The following is a 20993-nucleotide window of genomic DNA, read 5'->3' as shown; positions in this document are numbered from 1 at the left end:
TGTATTGTGATTTCTGTGTATGTTTTCTGAAAATGATTAAAATGCCTGTTTTGGAAAACCCTACATAATATATGTCAGTCTGGCATTAATATCATTCTCCATTTTTCCATTACTGTGTCCACAATACATTTGTTCTCATGATTTTTTTTGCATATTTATGTATTTCTTTTAACACTGTTATTTTTACCCCCTCTTTAATGTCCTCACTCATTACGTGACACAGAAATCTAAACCATCCATCAGACAGCATCACCCTTAGGTCCTCAAGCCTTACTGGTCAGAGACCTGTGGTGTTACTGCAAAGCTGAGTGTTTGGTGCACCTCAACAGATGTCTTACTGCTAGGGACTGGTGTTTGGAATCCTCTGTGCACTCCATGCTTAAACAGTCAACATTCTATATGGATTATCTTGTTCCTACTACACAATTCTACATGTAATTTCTTCCCCTAAGGTACAATGTGTTTGTTCAGTCGTCAAGCACAGATTCTTCTTTTGGGCATGCTGCCATGGTGTAGTTGTATAGGCACAGAGAACAGTATCAACGCTGCTGTACTCAGAGACTCGGTTTCTGTCATTTGGGTTGCATCTCGACACCTGGTCCTGTAATTGTGTTGGTTACCTCAGCCGAGGAGGTTGTGTGTTCAGTGCCGTTCGCTGGCAGCAGGATTACACAAAACCTTTTTTTTTTTTTTACTTTATCTAGCATTGTAAGATTGAACATTTTACTTTGGCAGAGGTGCCCAATTCTATATGTATATGACAAGAAAAGCAGCATACAGCACACTTTAAGACATCTGCATGTCCATATCAGTGACCATATCAATGCATCATACCTGAACCACAAGGCTTACAATTAAGTAAATATCTTTTTTAAAGTTTTGAAAGATTATTAGAAAGTTGATAACTCAACAGCATTATTTATGTTATTAGAACATCCCTGAAATAATATGAAAATATGATATGGATTGATGCATTTAGGAAAGCCATCTGTCACCTGGATGTATTGAAGGACTTTATTGATTCTTCCAACACTGAAAACAAAACGGGTACACATTTACAGAGAATCAATGACTGCCTTCAAATCATTTTCGCTGCACAACGGGGATCCAAGTCCAAAGAGAGGGGTGTCTATCTCCCACTCTACCAGAGAGGAAAAAAAAGTCCCAACGTCATGCACACAATGCTCTCATCATACAGCCAGGACAACAAAAGAAAAAATAAATGACTACAGATCTGACTCGGTCGGTGGGTGGGCATTTAAGGAAAAAGAAGGTTGGGTGGGCAGATTTAGTCATGTATGCACCCTACTGCAGTTTGAAGGAGATCTCTTCCGGAGGGGCAAATGCCATATCACTGACGACCAGGGCTGGTTTCAATAGAGCACGTTTCTGTTGTCGGGATCCCTCTACAATCAACAACAGCCTTCTAGAAGTTTCAAAATGTCCCACCTCTTGTCCAGGGCTGATTCAGACACATCACATTACAGTGGATGGCGAGAGAAGCATTAAAGGATGTTTTCTGGGTGTAACATGCCATGCCCCCCAGCCTTTTCACATCTCACACACTGGTGCTGGTGGTTCAAATGCCAGTTGTCAGTTCCACAGTGTCGGAAAATAAAACTTAAAAACAACCCTATGCTACAAGGCCAATCAAATCAAAGCACTGAACTCAAGGTGCTGTGGTGTTTGGCATCGTGTCTACAGTACAACTGCTTCACTATAGCCTTTAGGTCTTTCTCCATAGTGATTTCAACAGTTCTTCACAGAGGGTGAAGGCATACTATCTTACTGGAACAGCAGCACAATGACATTTGACTTCCAGCTACATTATTGCTGCTTCTTAATGGTCACCAATGGTGACACACAGCATTCAATCTGCCAAACCTGATTAAAAAAAAGTGCAAATGTTCCATACAGGCAGAAATGTACAGAAATGAACACACTGAAGAGAACAATAATTGTACAGAAAGCCATGACTGGATGCTCTGCTAGAGTGGCATGTAAGACACACCTCTCTCGGTCTGGTTGTTAGTCACCTATTTTTCCCTCTTAACACACTGTGTATCCACAAGGTGTGAATCTGACAGATGGACACAAGCAATAAAGTGCTACTTACCAGGCTCAGTGTCAACACTTTCCAAATATATAAATTAAACCTCTTTATTTATTAGCAAAAAAAATTAAAACTCTTACTTGGGGTGGGTACGGGGAGGAGGAAGGCACAGCATCAGTTTAATGTAAGTCGGTCATATATTTTTTGTGGATCTAAATGACTTAAAAATGGCACAAGGGGTAGGAGATGGGTTTGCCACACGAACGTGAATTATTTGAATAAAATAAGACGAAATAGGGATAAGCACCATATTCACAGTGATGTAACATTTGGTTAACATGACAACTGTACAGGGCTATCTGCAAGGGCAAAAAAACATATCATGGGATAATAAACAGTGTCTGGTGTTAAAAGCAACATGGTCATTCAAGGACTGTGTAGGGCTAAATTCGGGGGGGAAATCGGAGATTCAGATGCAAACTTTAGTCAGGTTGGTGTCTGTAACAGCAGATTTTAAGCATGAGGGACAGGTAGGCTAGTCCTTCCATCTCTGAGCTCCATAAACTTGAACAGGCATCAGAATTAAGGCCTTCCATTTTGGCTAGTCCATGGTTATTTGTATCCCCCCACAGTGTGAAACAGCAGGCTGAACAGAAATCATGAAACCCTTTCAAAACATTCTTTCAAACAGCATTAGTCTTTAAAGAAACAACAATCTCACTCAAGCCAAGCCTGGCCAGATGAGCAGTGATGCCCAAATGAAAAACGAGAGAGGTCTGATGGTGCAGGTTGCCTCAGCTGGCACGAGTATCGCTATACATCCACAAAAAACAAGACCAAAAATGAGAAAAACTAGTTTAAAACAAGTTAATAGGGTGAATAGTGCTTCCGTCCGGGCCTATATCGGGAGTAGAGCACGCTGGTCAGAAGCGAAAGAGTAAAAAAATACATGGGAAGGAGAATTCTAGAGCACCTGAAACATTCCTCTTCAGCTTGTTTGATTTCCGTAACTAAAAAAAAAAACTAAAAAAAGATGATAAATCACATGTGCAAACGTCAGAAAAAAAGAATGAGCGACAGAAAAAAACAAAAGGCATCCCATAGTTCTTTTGGTTTTAAGGCGGGCTAGGTCTTCAGAGCGCCCCCTCACCAGAAGTTTCCAGGCTGGGGGAGGATCGGGGAGAGAGTGATGTCTCTTAAAAACAAACAAACAAACAAACAAACAAACCCCTGTGCTCATTGTTCAGTACTTCTGTACCAGTTCTCTTTTCTCAGTTCTATCCCCTTTGCACTCCAACGATCCTCGAGTACGTTGTGTAGCGGATCATTTAAGCCGCTCGATAAGTTCTTGCGTGAGGCCCAGGTTGAGCAGCTGCATGGTGGACAGGTGGGGCAGGTGGGGGAAGGCCTTGAGCAGCCGCTCCCAGCACAGCTCCAGCAGGCTGGGCACCACCAGCCAGATCTTGAACAGTGAGCCGGTTCGCCTGTTCTCGTAGATGTTCACCACGCCGCCATGTATGTACATACAACCCGCCTGAGGAATGGAGAGAGAAGAAGTGAGACAACTTGAGAACAACGTTCATTTCAACCAACCAACCAACCAACTAACCAGCCAAACTGAATCCTCATCCAATCTCAATGAATCCATTCTTAATCCTGCTAACAGAGCCACACTGTTCAGTGTCATTTCTATCTCTCCATACTCTCTCGGTTTAGCTTATCAAGTGTTCGGCCATTCAGACTTGGAAAGAAGGAACACATGCAGTAAGGGATGGCAAGGAACATGATGCAGAACCACTACTACATTTCTGACAGGCTCTGGACTTCTGACTAAAATCTCCACATGTACCAAACCAAATAAAATGCTAAATGCCAGCATTACTAAACATATCTTAAAACATGCAATACCCCCCTAAGCAACAAAACTGGGCTACAGACAGCGTATGTTGTACCGTGAAAGAGTGTGACAGATCACGGGTACAGCATACAGCGCGTCTTGCGACTGTCACAAGCCAATTGGGCACTGTTGTGCACCCTTACAAAGCTTATGATTAAAATCTCTGCATGTACCAAACCTAACTAAATACTTAATAATATTCCAATACACCTAGCCAGGCAGCCTCTCTCTCTCTCCCTCTCCCTTCATATCACATTGCTAATGCCTATAATAATACTGATAAAATGGCCATATTGCCTACTGTTAAATCAACTACCCAAAGGTATCTCCTTATCTGTTTCTAAAACTGATGTCTACTAACAAAAATGTTCTCTCTCGCTTATAGCATGTTCCAATTGATGATGGATGTGGAAACATTGCTCCTCACCCCCACTACTCCTCATCTATGCATTTGGACAGCCAAACTCTACCCACTCACTCTGTTCTTTTTATTTCTCTCCTAATCTAGACATATCTTCGCTATGGGACGCTGCTGTAGTCTCTTCACCTGGTCTACCTGTAGAAACCCTCGGCAAATTGCACCCACCGCCACCGCACTGCCGTACACTTTCTCTACCCCATACCCTATGATAGCATTTGTATACAATATATATTATCGCCACCACCGCCATGTTTCTTTATTCCTACTCCCCTTACCCCTGTAACAGTAACCCTATGAGCACAGTGTATACCCACTTAACTGGTCTTGTTTGTATCATGTATTTAACACCGGATGTCTGTATATATATTATGTACATCTACCAAATGCAGGCTGTGTACAACACCTGTTGTTTCCCTTCCCCTTCTGCCACACAACCCTTCCCCATCCCCCGGTTCCTATCTCCTCCCGGCCGACCTCAAGCAGATGGGTCCCCCCTTATGTGCCGTGGTTCTGCCTAAGGTTCCTTACTGACTAACAGGGAGTTTTTTTGCCCCTTTGCCATTGTGCTTGCACTTAGGGGGTTCGAATCTGGGCTCTGTAGAGCGCCTTGAGACAATTGTATTGTTATGGCGCTATATAAATAAAATTGAATTGAATTGGACGGAGACATCTACCCATTCATAAACTAATGGCAGAAGCTACTATCTAAGTTGCCAGCCTGCGCATTGGGAGCGGTTAGGGGTGTGGTGTCTTGCGCAAGGACACTTCGACACTTGGTTACGAGAAGTTGGGGTCGAACTAGCAACCTTCAGATTACTAAATTACTCTTCTACCACCTAAACCTGTCGCCCTGGATAACTGTGGGGGATCCAGTAAGCTTGACTGAGATGCAAAATCCTAAATAGAACGGTGTCTCCTTTCAAATGCGTCTCCCAGTTGTTTGTATAACCCTCTGGACATCTAAAGCCTGGTGTTCCTATGCATGCACTCAAGAGCTGTGAGATGAAACCTGGAGCTGACCGGCGTGACTGCAGCGCAGTGGAAGTAGGCTGGCTCTGGCATCATGGCAGGGAGCCTGGTCCACTGGAATGTCAGCAAGCTCATCTTCCACAAGTCATCCTGGATTGTCTCGCCATTGTAACCCCCACATATAAATACATCTGTATGTGTGTGTGTGTGTGTGTGTGTGTGTGTGTGTGTGTGTGTGTGTGTGTGTGTGTGTGTGTGTGAGAGAGAGTGAGGGAGAGAGAGAGAGGGAGAGAGAGAGAGAGAGAGAGAAAGGGGAAAAAAACAGAGAGATGGGGGGGATTAACACCTCTAATACCGTTCAATTCAAATGTCAGTTATGGGGTTTCCTGAACTCATGATTTAGTATGTAAAGGCTTTAACAAGCACTCTATAAGCACTTAAGACTCACCACTCTTTATCTGCACACAGCTGTGGCACCTCCTTGGAGCAGGGTACCCTGTCAGAAGAGACACAACGAGAAAGTGCATGTTGCAGTAGGCTGTTACTAGGAAAGGGCCATGTTCCATGCTGTTCCAAGTACAGTAACACGCAGTGACGTACCTATTCTTTCGTGAGGTTTCGTAACTATTTCTTCCCAGGAGTTAGTCTCCAGGTTGTACGCATGTATCTAGGAGAGATCGAGGTGATATTAAAGACAAAAGACAACAAACACAGAAGAAAACAAATACACTGCATGGATAACAAGTACACACAGAACAATTATCAAAGGATGACACGCCCTAAATATTTAACACGCTCTTAAAAAGTAGTTTGTGTTTCCATGGATGTGAGTCATTTGTATATCTACAGGCTTACTCGAATGCAAATACACAGGTGGAAAGACAAACAAAGGCACAATCACACCAGCTATGTTTAACTTTCAGAAAAGCGAGGAGGTGATGTTCAGTTTCTTGTCAGTGTAACATCATTTCAATAGCGTAATTGTGGGGAACCTCTCCACACACACATATATTTGGGCACACTTATGCCAGTGATAGATGTAAAGAAAATAATTTGAACCACCAGCAGAGTTGCACAGAATTTTTGGTTTAAAGCCCTAAAATCAATTTATAGCACTACTTTACATTGTGCTAAAAAGCTGAAAATCGTCAGTTTGAGTGCGGAACACCTCTGGGTTAGCCATACTTTCTCTAAAGGGTAGGATATCCAGGAGGTTCCTCCTCCCAGTATGTATATCCTCTGTCCGTCATGTGCTATTTCATGCCTGTATCTGTGAGAGAAAGGGAAAGTGCTTTAGAGAAAATTAGCCATATTTATTCCGTTATCGTTAAAGTGAGGAGGAGGAGGAGGAGGAGGAGGAGGAGGAGGAGGAGGAGGAGGAGCACTCCTCACTCATCTTACCTCTCATCAGGGAGATCGTCAGGGGTGTTGTTGGGCTTGAGGTGCATCCACTCGCGGGTCGTCAGGTCCAGCCGGTGGAGGTCTGTGCTGTAGATGTATCCCGTCGTTCCCCCAAACACATACAGGAAACCGTTTATGATGACCATCGCCTACAAATGTATCAAACGCAGATGATAGATAAATAGATAAATAACATAAGACCAGGGGTTCTTAATCCTTCTTCTTGGGTCACTGACAGTCTTCCATCTAGCCCTGATAGAAAGATGGAGGACATCAGAGCAGAGAAAGATGGAGGACATCAGAGCAGGACTGAGAATCTCTAGCACAGACAATACATTAACAAATGACCACACAATGTCAAATGTGGAAGTAAAGTACTTTTCCGTGAGCGCTACTGATGACTGTGTTTTACCTGTCCATAGATTCGGTTAGGTTTCTTTCCTCTACAGTTTAGCAGGGACCACCGCTTGTACTTGACATTGCAGACGTGAACGTCGTTCCCATTGTTTTCACCAAACGGGATCCCAGTGCCGCCGAACACCAGCAGGTTGTTTCCGTGCAGGACAGCTAGAGACACAAGAGCGGATGGGCATTCTTACTGTGAAAGCCTGCAACAAATCATTTGTCTCACACTGCCAAAATAAAACACCACCAAGGATGCCGATTGTGTGGGATTTGTAGAAAGCCTGGACTAAATCACTAAGTGTCAAGGACAAGGTAGAAGATTACATTTGAAAGTTGTGTAACATGTCAATTTCAACGCACATCAGACAAGTTTTGTTCGGTCACACTGATATTGTACACTGCAAATTAAAATAAATCCAGAGAGGAAAACGTTTCTCTCTCATCTGCACCTGGCTTGTACCAACATCACTCATCCTCCTACACAGCTCTTCCTCTCTCTGCTTCTTCTTCCTCCTATCCTCTCTTTCCTCTCCTCGTCACACATGCTCACCTGACATGGAGGCCAGTTCAGTGGGCATGTACCCCTCGGTGGGGATCTGCTGCCAGGTGCCCGTGGCGAAGTGGTATCTCCACAGCTCACGGAAGAGCGGGTAGTCGTCATTCTCCGAGCCGCCCGACTCATCGTAGTCCGGGTTATATCCGCCGAAGACGTACAGGTTGCTCTGGTCTGCCACGCAGCGGTGGCCGCTTCGGGCAGGAGGCGCGCGATGGCCTGTGGAGATAGCGGCATCTGACCATGTTAACGCCACAACGGATCTGACGAATGTACACACACACACACACTCCAAGACAACAGTGGTCCACCTGCGAGCCCTTCTGTGCTGCAAACTGGACCTAGTTCTCACTCCAGCTCTAGAAAAAAGAATTGTTTTCCCTGATCACATATCAAAGTAATCATTTGTATTTGGAAACCTCAGTAGCCAGAGGATCTGGAAAACAAGTGGTCGAGTGGTTTTGTAATAGTCACAATCTGAACAGAAATATTCAAACAGAGTGGACCAAGTTTCACCCATAGCTGTGCATAATGTCTCAGAAACAATCAGCTGATTATTAGACATTAAAATACATTGATTGTGCCTTTATTGTAAAAATAAACAAATAAATAAATAAAAACACAGTGTTTGTAGAGATGTAGAGTAACAGAACTGTTCATCAAAACCTTTCAAAGAACAGACACCACAAAATTAAAGACAATTCCATCTTCATTCGTAAAACAAAACACAGGCATTTTCTCACTTGATTGTGCAACAATCCCTTGGTGATCAGCTCGTTATCAATGATGAGATGGAATGTGCCCTCAAACTCAGAGTAAATAATAATAATAATAATTATTATTATTAATAATTAAGTCCATCAGGCACATCCTATCAACACTGGAGTCATATTTAATGCATGGTCAGCCCCCGTGCAAACATGTCTAGAGACCACAAATAAAAAAGACCTTGCTGTCCCTTGGCATTTTTTGACAAATGGAATTGGTCAAATAAGAACACTCTTCATTGGCCTTGTTACATTTGGAGTGATATTCTGTCATCACGATAAGGAGCCTTGTCCAATAATCCCAGTGTGCTACAAGGTTCTGTTCCATCAGTGTGGTGGACTGACAAGCAAGGAAAACAAATGGAAGGGTGAGAGAATTGACACAAAACACCATACACGTACACATACACACCCGCACATAGTGCATGAAGAGGATGCACTCACTCGACATATACGCTCACAGAGTGGCTGCTGGTAGCAATTAACACGCGTTCATATAGCGAACCTGCAAGCCCCAGAAACTGACTGAAAGGGGAAGGAGAGAAAGAGAAAAGGGGGACTAGGTCTTGTACTAGAGTGAACCAGAGTGAGAAACATCAGAGAAAGGGGTTAAGAATGTTGGAGGGGGGGGGGGGGGGGGGGGTGGTGCATCTAAACACGGCTCCTACAGATTCAAAGTTGGGGTAGGGGTGGGGGGTAGAGAGGGTGTAGAGGTTCCGCCTTTGAATGGACAGATTGGCTGGCTGGAAGCTGTTTTTTTTTATTTTTTGGTTGTTGGCCCGAAGCTGGCATGTTACCCACCTTCTCTCAAAAACCTGTAAGGGATCCGCAGGCTGGGGCAAGGTTGGGTGAGGATGCGTCGAGCCTGAAGCCAGCGTACTCTCTTCTTAGAGCCTGTTACCACAGTCATCGCAGTGGGGTCAGTCAGACGGACAAACGCAGGACAATGGGGAACACAGTAAACACAGGAGCAGACCACAATACACACTCAGTCACTCACTCACTCGCTCGCTCGCTCAGGCATCTCACAATTCCAATCACACCATTTCAGAGGGCTCTTTGTCATTTCTGCCTCAAGGCATGGTTATAGTCTGTGCATCCCTGTGTCTAACCAAATGAAGTTTACTGGCCTATTTTGAACCTATTTTGGACACATGATGCATGATTAAGAATAAAGAACAGGCATAAATACTCAGGGGGAAACATAGGGCCTAAGTCTCATTCATCCAGACAAAAAAAAAAGGACAGTCAGTTTCTGAGGTCATCACAACTTCAGCAAGTCCCATGAACACAAAATTAAGAGTTAGACGCAAATGAAGCAAAACAAAACCACAGTAGTCGTCAGTGTCTGGAACCAGCGGCATCTGTTGGGATTCTTCAGGCGTATGTTTACATATGGATACACAGCATAAAACTCAAGTCATAATCCAGTTCACTGGCTTTTGGAAATAAACTTTTCTTGTGTTAAGCAAACATTGCGCATTTGCCCAGGGAAGCTCATGTGCAAACTGCTGATAGCAATGGGCAAGAGCAGGTAAAAAACGGAGATAGGGCTCAAATGTACAGACTACCGTTTTCAGTGAGTTTCTGCAGATAAGGCTGAGGGGTCAATCTCCTGCAAGATTTACCCCCACGGCACAACCTAACTCATAACACAAGCTGAGGCCACTAAATAACTTCCATTAATACACACAGCAAGAATACAATGGAAGCTTTCGGATATGGTAAGCCTCTTAGGTAATGAAGAAGAGACTTTGCACCTCCATCTGACTGTCAAACAGCCTATGCATTTACGTAATTACATTGTATATACAGTCCATTACATATGAAGAATATGAAATGGGGAAATGACATAATTTCTGTTGGTTGAGCATTTTTATTGCAATTTTAATAGCGGTGCAGTCTAGTTATTCTATTGACATAGGTCTACAGTTGCCTTATGAGGCACCACTTACAGCACCATAAAAAAAGTTCACAGGAATTCGCTACAATGGGGTGAAGTTAGAGCAAGAGGGGCTGCCTGTTGTATAAAACAGAGATAGAGACACATTACCGGCAAGTCAAATTTGAATATGGCATTGCTCTTACAGCATAGTAGCCAATAGGCCGAATTAATCTATTTGGTAATGAGTGTATAGCATACTTTGCACTTTCATAATATGGTCAGGGCCTGCTATTTAGCCTCTGTTGCTTAAAAGAGATATCTAGCATTATCATGAATACAATAGACATGCGCCCAACATGGACATTGTTTGGACTGATCGCCCTAATGAGAAGATAAAAAACTTTAAAGGCTTTCACAAGGGCTCTGTTCAAATAAGATAAAATGTTTAACTGATATTTAAGTTTACCTGATTGATTAACTGAAATTGAAAATGTTGAAATGTAGAAACAATGTTTAAGAAAAGCTAGGCAACAGCTAATGGGCATCTGTTCTTTATTAAAAGTTCAATTGCAGGGAATATGCGAGTGTCTCAAACTTTGCACTGTGATGATGGGGCTGCATTTTTGTGTAAAGGGGGTCTGTCATGGAAACTTTGTGAACCACTGCTTTACATAGTAAGTGGTACAGCGTAACTGGATAACGAGCTGAACCAACACCAGCATACAGTAGGTGAGATGGGTAGGCCAAGAACAAACAAGGCCATGTCTGTTTGTCTTTAGCTCAGTTCGGTTAGCTAGTGACTGCAGCTAATTCTGGGGTGATAAACACATCCTTACAGTAAATCAAATAGAGGAAACACTTGCGCCAAATTAGACCCAGACACAAACATTCCCACACAGAAATAACATATGCAAACATTGGAGCATGACATTATCTACACTGCTATAAAACCTAGCAACATGTAAAACAGCTGGCTATGTTTGCTTGAAGTAATGTAGACGAGCTAGCTGGAGATCCTCAAGTACTTTAGACGCCTGGAGGCAACGTTAGTTAATAATACATCTGTTCATTAATATCTAGGAGGAAGACTAAGGTTATGAATAGTCAGCTAATGTCACTTAAGACAATGTCAACTAACATTATAGCCAAGGCCATTTTCGTAGTTAGCTTACCTACCTATGATACCTGACTGCAGCTCAGCTACATAGCCAGTAAGCTAGCAGCTACTTGACGACCTAGCTAGCTGGTGTAAACATAGAGACTGATATAAAGAAACAATGCCTATGTTACAAGCATTAGTTACCAAGAAAAGGCAAAGCAATCATTAATCGAAGACACATACGGGTAATGACAAACTATGTGGTCGGTCACTGATCTATGAGGAATATCAAACAGCTAAACAAACTAAAAAAAAGCTAGCTAGCCAGCTAGTTACCCAGCTAGGAAGCCTGAACGTGGTGTTTTTGACTGACCTGCCACTCTGAGAGAAGGCCTCCCTGACAGTTTCACGAATTTATTCAGCTGGTCCGGACTGTGGGCAACTTCCTCGGCCGACATTTTTAGACAGAGTCAATACAACCATTAAACGACACGGGTGTCTTAAAAAAATCCGATTCGGATTGCAAGGAAAACAGTCCAGGCAGCCACACTTCCCATTCTTCCAGGAGGAAAACCATTCACAAATTTGCGCATGGATTGACCAATCAGAAAGTCCGATGCGTTCTGCAGCCTTGTATGCACCTGCGCAAATTGAGGGAACCTAACTTGCTGCTGTTATGCAGAAAATACATTAGCCTATACGCAGATCATTTTATCAAGATTACTATCAGTGTTTCTGTTCGGCAGTATTTGAACAATTAACACTTAAAGTTAAATGACAAACTTTGCACAAGGCACGAGTCTTTAATTATTTATGGCCAGCACATTAACTTGTATCAAACATAGTATCAGGTAACGTTATGAGAAAATGATTAATGTATTTAATAGTAACATTATAAAAAAAAAAATATATGAGTTATGGGCTACTCGACCATGGTCATCTGTTCATGACATGAGCAATTGGGTGGTTAACACTTTGATTCACTTTATTTATCTCTGAAATAATTTCAACTTCAGGCGAAAGTATATATCCTCCTCGGAGAACAAAATGTGACCAAATGTCTCTGATTACTTGGAAGGCGGAACCCAACGAGAAATAGCTGATAGTGGACGATTTTGCAGGGAAGGGTTTATGTTTCGGACCGAACATGGCTACGTTCGGCGGCCGTGCTGTTCGCGCTGATACTTCTGATAGACAAACGAAGTCTAATTTCACATCTCCTCAAAAAATTAGAGAGCTTCTTAACGAGGGCGTGGCTTCTGACCATAGCGGGTCAAACAGGTGAGTTGGTAATAATTTGTCCGACGTCCTTACATAATCAGTTGCAAGACGGCCTCAAGCTAGTTTAATTAGCTGGGTTAGCCAGCTAGCTATGGCTAACCAACTTAGCAGTGGAGGAAACTTGCAGAGCTTTGCAGAACAGTCTGTGCTTTTACATATTTTCTATATGTTGCCAATAAATTGATCTTCTTTTGGTATTAAGATTCGTTGCTTACAGCTATATAATGAAAATGCATAGGTGCATTTTTAAGTTTTCAGTTTGCCTAAAGAGATACAAGACTTAATGGTTGATTAACAACCCCGCTTAACATGACCTAGCTGTTACGGGGTAGGTTTCAATGTTATTATCAAATCAAACGTGTTTACATGGATGTGCATGTGTATGCATTCATCAATATAATGCACCTTTGCTGAACATCTGTAAAGCTGTACTTTGGAACTCGCCTTAGTTGGTTTGACAGTGCTGGATACATAGTTTTTATTTGTTACCTGGTCAGTCATCAAACGTTTCAATGATATTACTGGTTGTCATTTAAATTATTTTTCTTGTTTAGTGTACAGGGGGATTCAAATGTAATCCCAACAAATGGCGTTGCTAAATCACCATGCGAAGCAAACAACAAAGATGCGTTTTTCTCAAGAGTAGGATCATACTCAATATCCTTTTTGAGAGCGTTTGTTCAAAGGCTGCGCTTGATGGTTTGAATCTTACTGTTCTGAATTGCATTGCATAATAACAACCTGGCTTTGTATTATGGAGCATAGGCTGCACTATAAATGCTAAGCATGTATATTTTTGTCTGTGCCATATGTTACAACTGCCATTCAGCCATGTTTCTTCCCCTCCCCATGTGCTCAAAGTCACTCTCTCACCCCTCCCCCCAAAACCCCAGTAACTGTAACAGAGTGCACAGAGAAGAATTTGGTAAGGACATGAATTAATACTGGGTTAAAACAAAAATCCTTAACAAGAGCACTGTCTGAAATGGGCTGGCAAACCCCGTGCCCTCTCCCCTTTACGATGCGCCAAGTATGGCTGGATTAATGTGGACTGTGACATGCTGAAGTGCTCTACCTGCCAGGCATTCCTCTGTGCCTCCATCCAGCCAGCTTTGGACTACCAAAAATGTATGCACAAATCTACAAAGTATAGATATTGTTGACAGGTGCATAATATAGCTTAGCTCTGCTCATTAATTGTTTGTTTATTCCTTGCAGATGGAGAGCGCATATCTGAGATTACTAGACAGCTGCAGACTCAGCATGAGAAGTTTTGTTCGTGGCCTGACTTTCCATGCCCAAGTAAGGACTGTCTTTATGTTATCCAGTAGGCTTTATTCTCTTTCCATACTAAATCCCTGTGGAATAAGAATGTTTCTCATCCAACATGGTGTTGTGTTTGCAGACAGGTTCTGGATGATTCCGGTGAGTGAGTCAGCGGTGCTGCTCGGTGCCTTCTTGGAGCGCTTTGAGAGTGCTCTTGTCTTGGAGCAGCAGCTCCCTGCTATGAAGCCACAGCAGCTCCAAGTCATGGTGAGGGCCTGTTTGACTTGCACATCCATAGAACCCGCTGATTAACAAATATTTTGTCAGTGCGATTTAATATTTGTCACCAGGAGTTATAATGGGATTTGTAATGTGTGGGGGGGCTCTTTGCTTTTAGGGCTGAGATTGATGCACATGTGTGTGCGCGTGTCATCAACAGTGACAGGCAAAATATTTTTACATTGAAAGGCCTACAGTTGAATAAAGAAATCACCTACATTTTTATTTACAAGTATTATTAAAACAATTTTATAGAGTTTAAAAAGTAGGTCTTTGATGTAATTTGACAGACTACATAAAACACAAGGTCTGATCTGCGCTGACGACCCTCTGCTCTGAATGTGGCAGTGCGCAAAACTACAGCTGATGACGATAAATACTTTCTCCTGTGTATCAGGGTAAAATAATAATGGAGGCTACCACTAATAGGGAGAATATAGTCATAAGAATAAATTAATATGAATGAACCAGTCTGATAAATACATTAAAAGGGTGTTAATTTACATTACACAATATTAAAATACACAGACATTAATTAATGATGTTGTAGCTAGGAAATGATCAAAGTAGCTTGCATTGCCTACCCTTTATATAATTTGCGTTGCCCCTATATTCTGCTCAAATCCCACTAGCGATGATGAACTTGCGCTTGCCCGCTAGCTTAATGGCGTAATGGTTAACTAGCTTGCAAAGATTTGAGGCAACCTGTTGCTTACCATATTGTGTACTGAAAAACTGCATTTAGTAAAATCGTCATGTAGCCTATGTTGTTTAAGCAGAATAATCAGCATCCAGCTATGAAACCAAATGAGCTCTCCGTGTTATTTTTGGACCTAATTACCTCCTTACCTTACCTGACCCACAATCTATCTCTGGCATTTTCCATCGTACTGACCAAAGAGAGGGGTGATCTGAAAGGTGGCTTTTTGGGCAATCCATTGGCAGTACGAAGGGAAACCCTGTGAAGCTTGCTGCAAATAATCTAGAGTTATTAATGCTAGTGGAAGGGATGCAAATGTGTTTGTCATTGTAGAGCAAAAATATATATACATGGTTGAAGATGGATGTGGTTAGGTTGAGCATCTCCTGATGAAATTAAAGAGTGGATTGTGTGGGAGCTGAGCCCCGGTCCAGTTTAACCCCTGCGTGTCACAGTGTAATGGTGTGTCAATGACGGAGTAAACAGGGAGTAAATGCGTTGTCTTACTTGCAGTTTTAGTAGATTTTAAAGTGTATGCAACATTTTATCTGGGGTGAAATCTTCACTGTGGGAACTACCACCTTTTGATGTTTTTTTTTCGACCGCAAGAACTGCCCGTATGTGATTGGGGTGTTTTTCAGGGTTCCTTGATGAAATAAGTACCTACTCCAGGGTGGGGAAGAAAAATGAAGTGTCTACTGTTTTTTAGCTACATCCAGCCCCTCTGATCAAGTTCTTTAGTGCCTCTGTTCAGCTCATATCTCTATCCAGTCCTCCCTAACTTGGAACATCCGGGCTCCCTTATTCTGTCCTTGGTGCTTCTCAGCCTGCACTCCCCTTAGGTGACGGAGTCTCTTTGTGTCTCTCATGATATGACTGAATGCTCAATAGTGTTAGTGTTGGTGCTGGTGTTTATCTTAATGAGTTGTTTAATATCATGCTCATTCCTGATGGGATTCCCACTGTACTGGATTCTCTTCTCTATACAGTGGGTGCTTCTGTGTGACTCTAAAACTACTGGGTGGGGCTTACAATGATTGTTGGTGCTTATTGGTAAACTTTTTAAAATGATTACGCTATGTCAACTTGTAGGTTCTGGTAGCGGAAAAGCAATAGACAAAAAAGGCAGAGCAGCGGGCCATTCCTGTAAACGTTCAACCACTTTTAAAGTCCTTAAAGTCCCATGAGTTCCTACAGCAGGAAGGCACCTTGTAAAAAGCTATCGTTGCTGACCTTTACCCCCTTGTTCCGGGATCTCTAGTCTCTGACTGAAGATGCCATCAGTGCGCTTCTGCAGCTGATAGAGGATGAGCAGAAGAAGAAGAAGCAGGGCGGGTCCCTGGCCATCAGCTCACCTCTGCGGGTGACCCCAGAGGCGCTGGCAGTACAGGTGGCAGCCTGCATTGTAGCCCTCTGTGGATGGGCAGCGAGGTATGTGTGCCACACTCAGGGTTTTCCCCTAAGTTCATGAAGTGCTTTGGCTTTTGTACATTTTGGAGTGATTTTTATGCATGCTTTTCACTACATGAACCCACCCTGATTGAAACTTTTTTTTTTTTTTTTGAAAATGCTGAGTACATGATTTTCTTTAACACGTCTTGCTCTCCTACCTCTGACCTTATCTCTAGTCCAGCACAGCTGGCCATGAACCTCCCTATCCTAACCTGCACCTACTGCATGCGCAAGGTTGGGATGTGGAACTTCCACCAGATGGAGAATGCTGGTGGAAGCGAGGGGGACGCTCCCAGCATAGCCAGCTCTCCACCCACCACCCCCAGGCCTGGCCAGGAGGGGGTGGGGGAAGGCCTCACTCACACCTCAACCTCCACGCCTACACCCAACCTGTCATCTCCATCCCCTTCCCCCACTCCCTCCCGAATGAAACTCCGCAGCCAGGATACCTCACGCTCTGACTCGGTGAGTCTGACTTCTTTACTATAACACAGTCCAGGTGTAATTGGTGTTACAATTTTGTTAAGAGATCAAAAAATGTTGTTGGTGTGAGCCACTTAATTCACCCAAAGGCCAGGCTTGGTCCATGTCCCGAGGAACCAACCCTGAAGACAGGAAGGAAAAAAAAGGTGGTGCCTTAATCATGAACAGGTTATCATGAATTGAACTCTGCGGATGTTCCCATAGGTGGAGGGCATCCCGTCTCCTCTGGCTGCGCGCACCCGCAGCAGGGACTCCCCGAGCCCCAGTGAGGAGCTGCCCAGCACCTTGGGCCGGGGGAAGAGGGCCGCGACCCGTGGCCGAGGCCAGTGTGAGGTGCCCTCCAGCCCCCTGCAGAAGAACAAGCGCCCACGCCTCTCCTCTGCCAGCAGTCCGGTAAACTCTCTTCATATACCAATTAGATCAAATTAGACATTTCCATGCGTCATTGCTGCAATCATTTATTTAGTTACTGCATTTCAATAAGCAATTCAATTATTTTTGTCAGAAGAGGTATGCTTCGATCCAATGTTCACTGCTTTTGAGGGTTTTTACATCTAATTTAATTTGAGGAGCTTAAACTTTTTCTGGAGCCATAAATGTAACTTGCTGACAACAGTGTAAGAACACAGCAATTGCACACAGGTAGAAACGAGATGAATCCGTGTGAGACGGTGCCTCCATGTGAACTCTTTAGTGATTCCTTTTGTAGTGAGAATGCAGCTCATCAAATAAATTAAATCACAATATACTTATGTAGGGCACATAAGAATTACAACTTCTTTATGGCATCTATTAAGTTACAATAGTGGTGGAAGTGGTGAACTTCCTGTAACCAAGGTTACGTAATGCACCTTCTCAGTAATGAGCATGTCAACTTGCAGACCATAAACAGCAGCACTTCTTTTGATGAAGCAAATGCATTTATTGAATTTCCGATTATTGTCTCTCTAGTACATTATAAAAAATAATATTGCTAGAACAGCACAGAATCGATCTGTACTGAGGTTCCATTTTAAACCTGTAACATATTTTATACATGATTTATGTATGATGCTTTGATTCCTGCAAGATGGTCAAATGGTTCTTTTGTCCTCCAGGAGGGACCCATGAACAGGAATGCGTTTGATCCCGTGGGTCAGCACAGGGACTGGTGCCCATGGGTGAGTACCAACGAGGAGGATGTGATGCCACCCAAGAACGGCTCCCTGCCAGAGGGGTGCGAGGCGGAGCGCCCCCAGCCTGGCTGGAAGGCAGCACTCACCCTGTTCCTGTCCATGAAGCACAGTCTGAACCCGGTGGGAGCCAGCCCCTCACAGGTTAGCCAGTCACAAAAACACACCATTTAATTAAAGGGGATGCCAGATGTTCTCCATTCTAAAGTAGTGTCACATTTACATTACATTTGGTCATTTAGCAGACGCTTTTTATCCAAAGCAACATACAAAGGAGGGAACAATCAAGCTACGAGCACTTGAGACCGAGTGTAACAGAAATAAAAAGTGTAGGAACGTAACTACTGTAAGTGTGTATTAAGTACTAGTGAGAGGACGTTAGTGTCAACGTCTTTTTCACCTTGTGTTCTAAAACACACTGACCTTACAGTGTGATGGAGATCGATGGCTGTTTGCCCCCAAACATTGCTTGTAATGGACTTGTAACATTATTACACTATGTTCTGCTGGTACTAAACAGGACGGCAACACCTTGTTTATGCATCATGGCTCTTAACAGCTCAGTAGCACGGGCACGTCAATCCCCAAATACCCAAAATGTCCCCGAAATGATTCGCTACATCACTTCGTGACTACTACTCATTGAATTGGTTGCTCTTCCTCTTATTCCTTAGGGTGCTCAAGACAAGTCGAAACGGGTGTTTTCGATACTCCGGCAATGGCAGTCCTATTCCACATAGAGCCCTGGCCGCTTGTGGATGGATCACAGATTTGGATTGGTTTAATGTGGTGTGCTGTTCCCTGAAGACTGACATTGTTTTTACGTCCATGTGGCCACCCAGTGTACTAAGTCTTGTTTACAGTGATTCAAGGTGGGGAGATGCAATGTTTTAGCAGAGGGTTGGAAATTGGGTTGGGTAGTTTTCCACGATCCAATATTCATGGATGTCTTCTTGAAGTTCCTCTGACTGTTGTCGTCGTCGGAGTGCTGAGAAATCTGACCTGCGCCAGGCAACCACACCATGGGAGATGTCTGCAGCCATCCAGCCTGTGTGGAGGTGTTTGTGTACGCAGGTGTGATGACGATACACTCCGATCCACAACATATCTAACACATGGACAGTACATACATACATACATACATACATGCATACATTTGAGCCAGAGCCCTCTGACTTCACCTTTGTGTTCCCTCTCTTGTACACATAAACAAACACACAAACAAATGAGGGATTGTGACTTCATTAACTTTAACTACAATAACAAGATGGTGAAAAGTCAATAGGCTACACTGGAAATAATACTGAACAAAAAAGGTCCCGTTTCTGGAAGTGCTGAAAGTATTTCAAGTCCAAGAGAGGATGTTAACAAAGAATTGTGTTCAACCTAAGCTGTGAGGAAACTTTTTCAGTTTGTTAATGTGTGTCCTCTTTTTCTTTTTTTGATGTGTGAAAAGTAACTGGAGGAGGCATGGATTTGGCTCTTGACTTGACTGATGGATTTGACTGTCGGGTTGGGTTAGGCTAGGCTTAACTGTCTTCTTGGAAACATTGGGAAAATGTCTGCCTTTTCTGTTTCTAGAACGCTAATGGTCAGGGGTGTGTTTTAAGTAGATATGTTGAGGGAAGACAATGACGTGCCATAGCAACTCAGAATGTTGTATGAGGGAGAATACTCGCTTATTTTGTTATCTTTCTGTGACTGCTCTTTTTCTAGATGATTCTGATCCTCTTTCTTGCATGCACTTTTAGTCTTAATGGTCTTTCAAGGGGCATTTAATAAATGCGACAGTCTGCCTTTTTTCTAAATCTGCATTTTGCTGGTGTGTGTGTGTGTGTGTGTCTTTGGCATGTTGTCTTGAGAAATATGCTAATGATTTTATGCTTCAGTAGCTCGTTTGTGGATGTCTCCAAAATTGCTATTTTCAATGTGCTATTTCAATAGGGCCCTGCTTTCGTGAAAAAGGGTTCCATTGTCTCAGAAACTGAAGAAACCATGTAGCCTCTTAACTTTCATGAAAGGATTTTGTGTGTTGAAATTCCATGATACTTCATGGCTCTCCATTAACCGTTCATTCTAACCCTTTCTAGTCATCATTGTCTTGTCAAGACGCAGTTTCAACTGGTTAACAACATATGCAATTTGCCATTATTTGTAGTGCATAAAAATGACAGTATATGATGTCTTGATGGCTAGTGCGGGGGTCCTGTTTTTACTATCAGACTGGATTTGTGATGCCCTCCTATTCTATTTGTTCTGATGAGTGAAGCACATGGGGCAGATATGCAATCTGACCAGGACCAAAGTGAAAGGATTTTGTGTGTGTGCAGTGCTTCACACTCCTACAAGAGCACACAGACACCGCACTCACAGTCTCCCCCTGCCAGCCTCAGAAATGTGGAGGGTGTCAGTGATGAACAAGCGTCTGGTGCTCTCATGCATGCCCACCTCCTCTCTGCAGTTCTTCCATCAGCTACATCTTTGCCCTTGTGATTGAAAGGTTGGTTGCGGTGGAGTGTGCATGTGTGACGACCAAAACAGACAATGAGATGAGAAGTTGTATTGGCCTGCTGCCTGATGGTTCATAACAACCTTGTACCGTGCTCCATTGAGGGCAAAGGAGAGACCTTGTAAGGAGGTCTGTCTCTCACTTTCTATTTCAGTTGTATTACTGCCATTGCAAATGCACAAAATAGTGCCAAAGTATTTCAAATTCAGCAGAGAATTTCCATATTTCATCACACAACGACAACACGAGACGGGTGTGAGCATGTGATTGAACAGGTTACTGTCAAAGTCAATGGCAGTTTTATTGTCACACAGCAGGACCCACAACACCACACATGCATTTGGCGGCAGCACAGGACACACACACACGCATGCTGATGAGTTCCTTTTCCTTTGGCAACA

The 20993-nt window shown here is 43.2% G+C and overlaps 2 protein-coding genes across 3 annotated transcripts; one reads left to right on the top strand and one right to left on the bottom strand.

Moving 5' to 3' along the window:
- Window positions 1-1038: 1038 nt before the first annotated feature.
- On the bottom strand, window positions 1039-11998 carry klhdc10 (kelch domain containing 10). Of its 2 annotated transcripts, XM_080851784.1 has the most exons (10): window positions 11824-11998; window positions 9268-9360; window positions 7697-7918; window positions 7154-7308; window positions 6742-6890; window positions 6526-6610; window positions 5941-6007; window positions 5789-5836; window positions 5392-5531; window positions 1039-3587 (listed from the first exon to the last, which is right to left on the bottom strand). In XM_080851784.1, exons 1-10 carry the CDS (start codon window positions 11906-11908, stop codon window positions 3378-3380), a joined length of 1254 nt encoding a protein of 417 aa, XP_080707910.1. In that variant the 5' UTR covers window positions 11909-11998; the 3' UTR covers window positions 1039-3377. The 2 variants fall into 2 exon arrangements, with proteins under 2 accessions (XP_080707910.1, XP_080707909.1); XM_080851783.1 differs by lacking the exon at window positions 9268-9360.
- Window positions 11999-12583: 585 nt separating this feature from the next.
- Window positions 12584-19891, top strand: zc3hc1 (zinc finger, C3HC-type containing 1). The gene is made up of 10 exons (XM_080851279.1): window positions 12584-12731; window positions 13286-13388; window positions 13709-13859; window positions 13950-14033; window positions 14137-14264; window positions 16238-16407; window positions 16605-16893; window positions 17116-17304; window positions 18009-18227; window positions 18758-19891. The coding sequence occupies exons 1-10, from the start codon at window positions 12598-12600 to the stop codon at window positions 18821-18823; spliced, it is 1533 nt and encodes a 510-aa protein (XP_080707405.1). The 5' UTR covers window positions 12584-12597; the 3' UTR covers window positions 18824-19891.
- The last annotated feature ends 1102 nt before the right edge of the window (window positions 19892-20993 follow it).

The sequence above is a fragment of the Sprattus sprattus genome (assembly GCF_963457725.1).
Source record: "Sprattus sprattus genome assembly, chromosome: 14".
Classification (NCBI taxonomy): Eukaryota; Metazoa; Chordata; class Actinopteri; order Clupeiformes; family Clupeidae; genus Sprattus; species Sprattus sprattus.
This window is presented reverse-complemented; position numbering and strand designations above follow the sequence as displayed.

Bases quoted from the DNA above. Each gene is read 5' to 3' on its own strand.
- klhdc10 (XM_080851784.1), bottom strand. From the start codon at position 11,908: ATGTCGGCCGAGGAAGTTGCCCACAGTCCGGACCAGCTGAATAAATTC. The intron at 9,361-11,823 runs GTCAGTCAAAAA...CTGTGGTAACAG, and splicing joins GCCTTCTCTCAGAGTGGCAG to GCTCTAAGAAGAGAGTACGC. The intron at 5,837-5,940 runs GTACGTCACTGC...CTCTTCTGACAG, and splicing joins GAAACCTCACGAAAGAATAG to GGTACCCTGCTCCAAGGAGG.
- zc3hc1 (XM_080851279.1), top strand. From the start codon at position 12,598: ATGGCTACGTTCGGCGGCCGTGCTGTTCGCGCTGATACTTCTGATAGA. The intron at 12,732-13,285 runs GTGAGTTGGTAA...TTTCTTGTTTAG, and splicing joins GACCATAGCGGGTCAAACAG to TGTACAGGGGGATTCAAATG. The intron at 13,389-13,708 runs ATATCCTTTTTG...TAACAAGAGCAC, and splicing joins CAAGAGTAGGATCATACTCA to TGTCTGAAATGGGCTGGCAA.